The 12,220-nt window shown below is 42.3% G+C and overlaps 1 protein-coding gene across 2 annotated transcripts in view; it reads left to right on the plus strand.

Moving 5' to 3' along the window:
- BPTF (bromodomain PHD finger transcription factor) overlaps positions 1-12,220 on the plus strand; it is a 158,151-nt gene that overhangs the window by 22,040 nt on the left and 123,891 nt on the right. For both annotated transcript variants that reach the window (XM_006146777.2, XM_027771167.1), the window contains exon 2: positions 9,986-10,808. In XM_006146777.2, coding sequence (XP_006146839.1) covers positions 9,986-10,808 — 823 coding nt within the window. The remainder of the gene's footprint in view (positions 1-9,985; positions 10,809-12,220) is intronic.

A 12,220-nucleotide genomic window follows, 5' to 3' on the forward strand; every position in this document is an offset into this window, starting at 1 on the left:
TGAGAGATTTTTGATATGGGATGTGTGCTCACCAGAGAGAAAGAGAAACAGAAAATAAGAAATCACTCCTAGGGGAATGGCCACTCTGTAGTCTCTCCTCTGTTTTTGTCTTGGGATCTTGGGCGCGCGCATGCGCGCGCGCACACACACACGCACCTGGCATGAGCTTAAGCCTCTAGGTCTGGGACTTGAACCATGGTCAACTACGTGGGAGTTCAGCACTATAATCATTAAGCCATCTGCTAGTTCCTAGTAAGAACTTTCAAGAAAAAGCGTTATTTATTTAATCTTATTAAATAAATATTTATTATTATTTTAAAATTTGCTATAGGGATATGTGTGCTCACTGGAGGGAGAGAGAGAGAGAGATAGAAAGCCAGGACAGTCAGCTGTGTGGGAGTCTGGCCACTTAACCAGTATACCACCTGCTGGCTCTAGTGGAGATGGTTTTACTTCTTTTCCCATCTGGATTTTTTTTCCCTTTTATTGCACTGACTGGGATTTCTATCAGTAGTATGGTGTTGACTAAGAATGGTTTCAGTAGGCATCTTTGTTTCCATCCCAGTCATTGGGTTAAAGCATTCAGTCTTTCATCATTAAGTATCATTTAATGTAGGTTTTTCTGACTTAAGAAATTCCTTTCAGTTTCTAGTGGACCCAGAGTTTTCATCACTAATGGGTGTTGTATTTTGTTAAATGCTTTTTAATGCATCTATTGAAATGTTTATGTGGTTTTACTTCTTTAAATCTCTTCATATGATAAATTATGTTGAGTGGTTTTTGAATGTTGAACCAGGAATTGAACTTCCATTCCGGAAATTAAATCCCATTTGCTTGTGATGTATTATCCTTTTTGTATGTTCCTGAATTCTCATACATGGTACTTTTCAAGGGTATTTGTTTCAGTGTTTATGAGAGGTACTGGTCTGTTTTCTTTTTTGTTAGAGGGTGCATGTACTCAACAGGGAGACTCAGAGTTGGAGAGAGAGGGGTAAAAAGCACCCTCCAGTGAAGTGTGGTCATGCCACAGTCTCTTCTCTTCTTCTGTCCTGCTGGAATTTGGGGTATGTTAACACATGTTGCTAGCATGTCCATGTACTCAGAGTGTTTTTCAGGCTTCAGAGGTTGGGATCTGAACCGTGTTGTGAGCCATGTTGTCTTCATCTGATTTAGGTGTCAAGAGTAGTGCTGGTGTCAACATTAGATGGAAAGTTTTGCCTCTTTTTCTGTGTTTTTATCTCCCCATAAAAAATTGTGTAGAATTGCAATTATTTCTTCCTGACATGTTTGGTAGAATATGCCAGTGAAGCCATCTGGACTTGTAAGTTTCCTTTGTTGGAAGATTTTTAACTATGAATTCAATTTTTCTTTTTTATCTTTTTTAAATTGCCAAAATGCTCATGTACTTGCCAGAGAGAAACAGAGAGGGAGATAGCACCCCCTAATGGGGCGTGGTCATACTGCAGTCTCTTCTCCATCTCTCCATCTGGATGGTGGGCATGCAGGCAAATGTGCCTGGTCTGTTTTTCAGGCCATCAGAGCCAGGATATTTGAACTGTGGTGGGCCATGGTGGGATCTGGATTCTTCAGCCACTAAGCTACAGGGCCAGTCCTGAATTCAGTTTAAAGGACTTATAACTGAAATAGTCTATTAAGGCTATTTGATTATTTGTATCTCTTTTAACTGAGTTGTCCTATTTATGAACATAAAGTTGTTCATAATATACTATTATTGGAGCTGGCAGGTGGCGTGGTAATTGAGAGCACTGGACTCCCACATGGGCGACTGCGGTTCAAATCTCGAACCTGGCAGCTTGCTTTCTCACTTTCCCTCTCTCTCTCCCACTTTGCCCCTCTCTAGTCAAATTTAAATGAATGAATGAATGAGTGAAGTTAAATAAAGTATTTCTTTTAAAAATGCCATTATTATCCTTTTAGTATCTGTAGAATCCCTTTTGTTGAAAATTGTGTTTTCTCTCATTTTTTCCTTAGTCAATCTATCCATGGATTTATCAATTTAGTTAATCTAGTCAAAGAAGCAGCTTTTGAATTCATTGATTTTTGTCTGTCATTTTGCTCTTTCCTATTTCATTGGTCGCTGAACCTTTGACCTCTGTGCCACCTGCTGGCCCCGTGCCTGATCATTTTAGTTGAAGTATCTGTATAAAGAGATGTAATTCCTCTTAAAGTAGTAGTAACCTGACAAGTGGTTCAGAGTCTTGTGATTCATTCAAGAAATTCACTTCCTTAACCCGACTCTGCTGGATATTCATTGACTAATGTTGCTCATTGGTTCCCCCCCCCCCCAGAATTCACGTGGGCCACTTGTCTCCCTTAGCATTTTCTTTTCATGCTGTCTTTGGTTAAGTTTAAACTTCAGTCCTGTTCTGTTTTTGTTTTTGTTTTCTTTTCTTTCCTTTTGCCAGAGGGCACGTGTGCTCATTGGAGAAAGACAGAGAGAAAGGGAAAGCAGTCCCCATGGGGAGTGGTCACACTGCAATTCCTTCTCCACTTCTTTCTCCTTTCAGGAGATTTTAGGTGCATACACACTTCCCATGGTGTGTTTTTCCACCTGCTGGATCTGGATCTTGAACCCTGCAGTTGGCCACGTAGTATTCTAGTTCCCTTAACCACCAGGTCATAGACTGGTCCACCGTAGTCTTATTGATCTTATCTTCTGAACCAGCTTTCTACCTCCCTTGCTCGATTTTCCATTAAAGCCCTACTTTCTGCTTGGTAGTGGGGATATCTGATTGCTTTATAACAGTAGTTTTCAAACTTGACTGCACATCGGAATTATCTGAGGAAGGGGCTTGCAGGTGGCGTGGTGGTTAAGCGCGCTGGACTCCCAGCTAGCCAACCGAGGTTCGAGTTCCTGACCCAGTGGCTTGCTTTCTCTCTCTCTCCCTCCCTCCCTCTCTGATCAAATAAAAATAAATAATGTTCAATAAAATATATTTTAAAAATTATCTGGCGAAAAGGATAAAAATACTGATTCCTGAGCTACACCTGGGGCTCTGTAAATTGAATTGCATTTGAGACTGCTTTAAACAATTTACCAGATGATTTTGCTCCAGTTCCATTCCAGGTTTAGGAAGGTCTTTTTTTTTTTTTTTTTTTTTAAAAAATTTTTTTTTTTAACTTTTTATTATTATTTTTAAAGAATTATTTTATTTAACTTTATTCATTTTATTTATTTTAATTTGACAAGAGAGGGACAGAGCCAGAGAGAAAGTGAGAAGGCAAGCCGCCAGGTCCAGGACTCGAACTGTGGACGGCCATTTAGGAGTCCAGCGCCCTTTACCACCACACCACCTGCTGGCCCCGGGAAGGTCTTTTTTGAGATAGCTTCTAAAACTTTAATGGGCATGTGAGTTACCTGAAGCTTCGGGGAAACTACAGATCCTAATTTTGTAGGCCTAGGGTATGGCCTGAGATTTTGGATTTCTCACATACGTCATAGATAAAGCCAATCACGTTTTGAATATATCTTATGGAATTTCATCTGATGTGTGTTAATTACTACTTGTTTAAAGGGCATAATCTCTCTAAGTTCTAGGGAGGTAGTTCTTGAAGTGTGTTCTCCAGAGCAGCACCATTAGCTTTTCCTGAGAATTGTTAGAACAATAAATTCTCAGACTGCATCCTAGACCTATTGAGTCAGAAACTTTTTTTTTAAGTTATTTAATTAATCTCATTTGCTACTTTTTTTGAGAGGTTTTTGCTAGAGGCGGTGTGCACTTGCCAGAAAAACAGAGAGAGAGAGAGCCAGAAAGCAAGAAATCACCCCCCAGGAGGGATGGCCACGCTGCAATCTATTCTCCATTCTCCTCTCGGGATCTTGGGCATGCATGCACACGCATGCACACACACCCAGTGTGAGTTTAAATCACCCGGTCTGGGACTCAAATTGTGGTCGACTTATATGGGAGTCCAGCGACATAGCCATTATGCCAACTTCTGGTCCCCCATTTGCTACCATTTTTAAATTTGAGCAGAAAGAGGTGGGAGAGAGAGAGAGGGAAAGGGAAATGAAGAAAACAAGCCACTAGGTCAACAGTTTGAACTGTGATTGGCCAGGTGAAAGTCCAGCGCCTCAACCACCACACCACCTGCTGGCCCCCAGAAACTTTTTCAATCAGAATCTGCCCTCCAGGTGATGCTGGTACTGTGTAGTTTGAGGACCACTGTGCCAGGGCTTCAAACTCTAGTTCTCTACTTACATACTGAGAAGTCAAAACCCATTTTTAATGTCTGCAGGTAATGTAAAAATATCATATTCTTGGGCCAGCAGGTGGTGTGGTGAAGGTGCTGGATTCCCACCTGGTCAACTGCAGTTCAAGTCCCAGGTCCGGTGGCTTAAAAATCACTCTGGGTGTGTGTGTATACTTGCCCAAAAGCTTGAGAGGAGCATGGAAGAGAGGGGATTGCAGTGTGGCTGCCCCTCTGGGGGAGGTAATTTTTATTACACACCCCCCCCCATGAGTGTATGTGCCTATAGCAAAAAAATATAAACAAACACACAAACAAAAAACCCCAGGAAAACAAAAAAGAAATATCTTGGGCAAACAACTTGCAGGGTGTTCTTTTAGAATAATAAGCACAACCCACAACCTTAAAGCTGACTAGCTCTTCCCAAATTGCTCTCCAAAGCTCTGGTACCAGTTTATAACCCCACTGGTAGTTTACTGATGTCTTCGTTGTTCTATATTCTTTCCAGTAGTTTTGGTTGAACTTTTAAATATTTGTCCATTGATAAATATAAAAGTGCTTTTTTTTTTTCTTGAAGACGTTTTTGCTATAGGGCGCGTGTGCTCGCCAGACAGACAGAGAGAGACAGAGATAGAAAGCGAGAAATCACCCCCCAGGGGGGATGGCCATGCCGCAATCCCTTCTCCTCCATTCTCCTCTCGGGATCTTGGGCACATGTGCCCCGCATGAGTTTAAGCCACCGGGTCCAGGATGCGAACTGCGGTCGTCTTTTTTCTGTCTCTCTGTCTTTCTGGCAAGTGCACGCGCCCTATAGCAAAAACTTCTTAAAAAAAAAAAAAAAAAGATTTTTGCCAAAGGATGCATGTGCTGGCCAGAGGGAGATAAGAGACACAGAGAAATCACCCTTGGGGGTAGGCTATGCTGCAATCCTTTCCCCATTCTCCTTTCAGGACTTTGGGCCTATATACATGGCTGGCCGGTTTTTCAAGCCACTAGGTTTGAGACTTGAATGGCAGAGTCAGCCAGGTAGGATACAGCACCTTAACTACCACACCACTTGCTGGCACATAACAGTATCTTTTTTTTTTTTTTAATAATTATCTATTTTCATTTGTTGTTATTTATTTATTTTTAATTTGGCCAGAGAGAGACAGAGAAAGGGAAAGCGAGAAAGCAAGCCACCAGGTTCGGGACTCGAACTGCAGTCAGCCATGTGGGAATCCAGTGCTTTTAACCACCATGCCACCTGCCAGTCCCTCTTATTGTGGTTTTATTTATTTTAATTTGACCACAGAAGGATAGAGTGAGTAAGTGAGTGAGAGAGAGAGAAATCAAGTCACCAGGTTCGGGACTCAAACTGAGGTTGGCCATGTGGGCGTCCAGTGCTGTCAACCATGCACCACTTGCCAGCCCCCTTGAGAGGGATTTTTGCTATAGGGTACGTGCACTGGCTGGAGAGACTGAGAGACACAAAGCAAGAAATCGCCCTCCTGGGGGAAGGCCATGCCGCAATCCCTTCTCCATTCTCATTTCGGGATCTTGGGCATGCACACGTGTGCTGCCGGGTCCGAGACTCCAACTGCAGTCAATTACGTGGGAGTCCAGCCATGAAATCATGACGCCACCTTCAGTCCCAGTCCCTCCCCCCCTTTCCAGGAAAAGTTACATAATTCACCTGGTTACTAGCTCAGGGTTGAAAATGGTATTGAGGGGCCAGCTGGCAGTATGGTGGTTAAGGCAGTTGGATCCTGTTTGGCCGACTGCAGTTTGTGTCCTGGACCTGGTGGCTTGAAAAACACTGATGCAAATGTACATGCCCGAAGTCCTGAAAGGAGAATTGAACGAAATGCAGTGTGACCACCCCCATGGGGTGTTATTTTTCACTATCTCTGCCCTTCTCTCACTTTCTCTGGTGAGCACACACACCTTGTAGGAAGTTAAAAAAAAAAAAAAAAAAGGAAATTAGTAGTGAGCATAGTCCTCAGTGGCATATTCATGTCTCTGAACAGTTGAAATGACTTGCCTTGCTAATTCTAGAGTTAGGGTTTCACTCTTTAAGTTTGAATCTTTGGGAACCAACAGGTGGTGTAATGCTTATGTTGTTGGAGTCCCACGTAGTTGACTGTGGTTTAAGTCCCAGACCCAGTGGCTTAAAACTCACACCAGGCATGTGTACATGCATGCACAATATCCCGAGAGGAGAATGGAGACCAAGGGATTGTGGCATGGCCATCCCCCCCCCCGGGGGGGGATTTCTCACTTTCTGTCTCTCCGTCTCTCTGGCGTGCTCATGTGCCCGATAGCAAAAATTTCTTTAAAAAAATGAAACAAAACAGTAAAAAACTGAATCTTTGAATTTGGTATTGTGATCTCATTCGTATTCATATTAAAGCATCAGCAGCATTTTGTTGACTTGAATAGTAATAACTTTCACATGTTTGCATATGAAAAACTGCCCTTTTTTTATATATATATTGTAAAAATACATGTATAAGGGCCTGCAGATGGTGTGGAGGTTAAAGCAGCTTAGATCCCACGTGGCCAACTGATTGTTTTGATCTGGGACCTGGCAGCTTGAAAAACATGCAGGGTACATGTGCATGCATGCCCCAAAGCATGAGAGAATGGAGGCGAGGAATTGTGTCATGGCCATCTTCCCAAGGGGTGTTATTTTACTTTCTGTCTCTTGTCTCTGGCAAGTGCACACACCCTATAACAAACAACAAAACAAAATCATGTATGAAATTAAAAAAAAAAATTGTTAGAAGACATGTGCTCACCAGAGAGAGGATGTGAGAGAGAAACTAAGGGGCCCCCCCGGGGGGGTTACAACCGTGCCACAATCCCTAAAAGTTATATATATAATGCATTGATATAGACACATACATTTGCATGGACATTTCATCTCATTAATTAGTTAACAGATACCTAGAAGTGGTTTTAGCATTTAATAATATAGTTTGAGGGGCTGGTAAGTGGCGTGGTTGTTGGGGCATCGTTCTCCCACATGGCTGACTGCAGTTCAAGTCCTGGACCTGGAGGCCTACTTTCTCACTCTCCCTCCCCCCTCTCATCAAATTGAATAATAATAGTAGTAGTAATAAAATAAATAATTATACACACACACACAGTCTGGGGACTCATAGGTAGCAAAGTGATTAAGGCTCTTGACTCCCACATGGCTGACCACAGTTCAAGTTCCAGACTTAGTGGCTTGAAACTCATGCCAGGAACTTGTGCATGCATGCTCAAAATCCTGACAGGAGAATGGAGGAGAAGGGATTGTGGCATGGCCATCCTCCCTAGGGGATGATTTCTCACTTTCTGTCTGTCTCTTTCTTTCTCTTTGGTGGGCATTTGTGCCCATTGCAAAAATTTCTCAAAAGGACCAGCAGATAGCGTAATGGTTATGTTACTGGACTCCCATGTAATTGACTGCAGTTTGAGTTTGGACCTGGTGGCTTGAAACTGGCTGGGCACATGTGTGTGTATGTCCAAGATCCCAAAAGGAAAATGGAGGAAAAGGGATTACAGTGTGACTATCCCCTGTGAGGGGCAATTTCTCGCTTTCTGTCCCCAAAAGGAAAATGTGCCCTGTAGCAAAAAAAAAAAAAAAAAAAAAAAAAAGAAAAGAAAAAGAAAAAAAAATCTCAAAAAAAAAAAAAGTGTTGTATGTTTTCTGAATGAGCTTCACTCTTTTTCCCACTTTCTAAATTTTTTAAAAAAAAATTCTTTTTCACTATAGGGCAAGTGCACTTGCCAGAGACAGACGGAGAGAGAAGGAAAGCGAGAATACATCCCCAGTGGGTACTGGTCATGCTGCAATCCTTTCCCCTCCATTTCTCGGGATTTGGGCACATGTACACACATGCCCTGCATGTCCTCAGTCCATCAGCCAGGTCTGGGACTTGAACTTTGCAGTGAGCCATGCGGGAGCTAGCTGCCCCACTCCACCACTGGCCCACACTTTACTTTCTCTTCTCCCAGTGTTGATCACGTTTTCTCTACTCTTTATCCTTTCTTTTCGGTCTCTGCGCTGAGCCTGAGCATTGCTGCAGAACTCTTCTGAGGAAGTACTTCTGGCCAAGGGAAGGGGTCTACACTGAGAACTTTGTGATTGTTGAGAGACATTTCAGTACTGCACCTGACACAGGGCAAGATTTGTTACCTTCCCATCTCATACTGGTTTCCTTATATGTTATATTTTCTTATTTATATTCTTGTCACATCTGTTACAAATGCTATTATTTTAAAATTACAGTTACCTATAAACTAGTTAACTTCTCTAGATAATTGAGAACAGAGTATAATTTTATTTTTTTCTAGAGGGCATGTGCACTTGCCAGAGCATAACAGAAGAGAGCATCCCCATGGGGATTTGTCACACTTCAATCCTCTCTCCATTTCTCCCTCCTTTTGGGATTTGGGAGATGCATACACATACCAGGAGTGTTTCTCAAGCCCTCCGGTCCAGGATTCGATCCATATGGGATCTGGCTGCCTTAAACCATAAGGCCACACAACCAGCCTTATAATTTTACATGATTAATTTTTTAAAAAGAATTATTTATTCAGTTTTATTATCATTATTTAAAAATTTGCTATAGGTCACGTGTGCTGACCAGAGACAGAGAGAAAGGGAGAGAGAGAGAGGGAAAGTGAGAAGGCAAGCTGCCAGGTCTGGGACTTGAACTTTGGTTGGCCGTGTGGGAGTCCAGCACCTTAACCACCATGCCACTTGCTGGCCCATCATTTTAATTTAAAAAATGATTTATTTCTTCAGAAAGAGGGAGGTAGGAGGCACCTGAGATTCCTAATGCAACATCTACCCCCTCATCAGCTGTCCTGGATCCCAGCTTGGAGAGGGAGTTCTTAGGATAGGAATCCAGAATCTTTTCCCTGTTGGTCCAGTTGTTGTTACCACTGTGTCTCCAAGTAGCCCCGATTTAAAATTGTTTACTGGGGCCCACATGTGGTATGGTGGTTAAGGTGCTGGACTCCAACATGGCCAACCATGGTTTGCATCCCAGTCCTAGTGGCTTACTTTCTCACTTTCCCTCTCCCTCTGTCTGGTCAAATTAAAAGATAATAATAATAATAAAAATAAATAAATAATTCTTTAAAAAAATTCTTTACTTTTGGTTTGTAATTTATTAGGAAAATTTTGAATTTTGATTCTGTAGATTCAATTTAGACTCCATAGACTTAAAAATTAAGGCAGGTGGTGTGGAGGTAAAGGCGACTAAATCCCACATAGGCTTCCATGTGGTTCTAGTTTGGGATGCAACGGCTTAGAAATTGCACTGGTGTGGTGGTTAAGGTGCTGGACACTCCCACATGGCCGACCATGGTTCAAGTCCTGGACCTGGTGGCTTGCTTTCTCACTTTCTCTCTCTCTCTCTGGTCAAATTAAAATAAATAAATGAATAAATAAAATTATTTTTTTAATAAAAAGAAATTGCACTGGATGCTTTTGCGTGTGTGCCCCAAATCTGAAGAGGAGAATGGAGAAGGGATTGTAGTGTGGCCATCCCTCCTGGGGTATGATCTCTCATTTTCCCTCACTCTCTCACATGTGCCCAATAGCAAAAACTTAAAAAAAGCTACATCATTGCTTCTAGGTATTATTTTACTGTGACAATTGATAGAATAATAGACACGTACTTATCTGTTTTTCATAGTATATGTATAAATAGGAAAAGCTGGAGAACACTTAGTTTGTAGAAATGATGTAATGTGTTGATTTGTAATCATATCACTTCTTGATTTACAGGTAGGCGAAAAGCAAGAGTACATCGGCCTCGTTCTCCAATATTGGAAGAAAAAGACATCCCACCCCTTGAATTTCCCAAGTCCTCTGAGGATTTAATGGTGCCTAATGAGCATATAATGAATGTTATTGCCATTTACGAGGTACTGCGGAACTTTGGCACTGTTTTACGATTATCTCCTTTTCGCTTTGAGGACTTCTGCGCAGCTCTGGTGAGCCAGGAGCAGTGCACGCTCATGGCGGAGATGCACGTTGTACTTCTGAAAGCAGTTCTGCGCGAGGAAGACACTTCCAATACTACCTTCGGACCTGCTGATCTGAAAGACAGTGTTAATTCCACGCTGTACTTTATCGATGGGATGACGTGGCCAGAGGTGCTGCGGGTGTACTGTGAGAGTGACAAGGAGTACCATCACGTTCTTCCTTTCCAGGAGTCAGAGGACTATCCATATGGACCAGTCGAGAACAAAATCAAAGTTCTTCAGTTTTTAGTAGATCAGTTTCTTACCACAAACATTGCTCGTGAGGAATTGATGTCTGAAGGGGTGATCCAGTATGATGACCATTGTAGGGTGTGTCACAAACTTGGGGATTTGCTTTGCTGTGAGACATGTTCGGCAGTTTACCATTTGGAATGTGTGAAGCCACCTCTTGAGGAGGTGCCCGAAGACGAATGGCAGTGTGAAGTCTGTGTAGCACACAAGGTGCCTGGTGTAACTGACTGTGTTGCTGAAATCCAAAAAAATAAACCATATATTCGACATGAACCTATTGGATATGACAGAAGTCGGAGGAAATACTGGTTTCTAAACCGAAGGCTCATAATGTAAGTAAATTAAATCTTTATTTTGTATGTATTTAGATTAAACTGGTTTCTTTGGTAATTGACATAGCAGACCTCTGCTGCTGTTGAGGTAAAAACCTTTGGAACTTGACAACCATGATCAAGTTGTTAAGCGAATTGGTCAATAATTATGTAAGGAGCTTGAGAGCGGACAGAGTTTGTATTTTTCAGTAGATAATCATGTTACCACACCAGAATAGTGTAAGTTTGTATATACAAAAAGCATACATTAGAAGAGCACCAGAGGGACCAGCAGTTAGCATAATGGCTATCTCGCTGGACTCCCATGTAGTCGACTGTGGTTGCAGTACTGGACTCTGTGGCTTAAACTCAAGCCAGGTGCATGTGCTTGCGCGCCCAAGATCCTGAGAGGAGAATGGAGAAGGGATTGTGGCGTGGCCATCCCCGCTGGGGGAGTGATTTCTCGTTTTCTGTCTGTCTGTCTCTCTCTGTCTTTCTGGCAAGCGCAGCGCCCTATGACAAAAACCTCTCCAAAAAAAGAAAAAAGAAAAAAAAAAGAGCACCAGAAAGTGACAAGACACACCACAGTACCACAATATCAATTCAGCCTATTCGTTTTTATTTATACTGGATATTATGGGTGCAAAATAAAGTACAGACTTCTAAATGAAATATGTAGTCTCGTGTGATTGTGAATGCTTTGTGTAGCAAAGACTAACCAACTGTGGGAAATGAGACAAAGACAACTGAGACACAGACTGAGAATGGGATTCCCTGAGCAGGAGAACTGGTCTAATAAGTCAGAGCAGTTTAACAGGTAGGTGGTTAGGTGAGGAATGACTGGCCCAGAGAGGCCTTTTCTGGCATCTTTGCCACGTGCCAGTCTGCGGTGGTATGCTGGTGGCTGAGTGGTGGAAGTGGACAGCGTTTGCATTATGCACACAGCATTGTTGTGTGTGTCTTCACGTTCAGCCTCAGTTTTCTGTGCAGTACCTTCGTTCCCAACTGAACCTGGTGTCTTCAGTCCAGACAACCACACTTTTACTTCTAGAACCTCAACCTTCAATGCCTCAAAGGGGGTGGTAGTCTAGGAATCTGCTCCTAACACAGCTTCCAGCCAGTTTTCTCTTTTAGATATTCCCCACCTATTTCAGTGCCTTTTGAGGATTGCGAGTATAAATTGAGTTGGTTCTCGGCTTTACCACGTTAATTAGGGGTTGGACTTTCTTTTTTTTTTTGGAGTTCGGTTACACTGGGACAGGACATCTGTTGGTCCTTGGGGATTGAACTTTATTAATTCTGCTATGGCAGTACTCACTCATCCATCTGCTTTCCTGTTTTCTGTTTTTTTCCTATTCTTGTGAGTTTATGCCTTTAAAAATATTTCTTCAGCATAGTTTTAAGAGAATTTCAGGAGTGAGCAAAATTAGAAC

Source organism: Tupaia chinensis, unplaced genomic scaffold (assembly GCF_000334495.1).
Source record: "Tupaia chinensis unplaced genomic scaffold, TupChi_1.0 Scaffold000187_1, whole genome shotgun sequence".
Classification (NCBI taxonomy): Eukaryota; Metazoa; Chordata; class Mammalia; order Scandentia; family Tupaiidae; genus Tupaia; species Tupaia belangeri.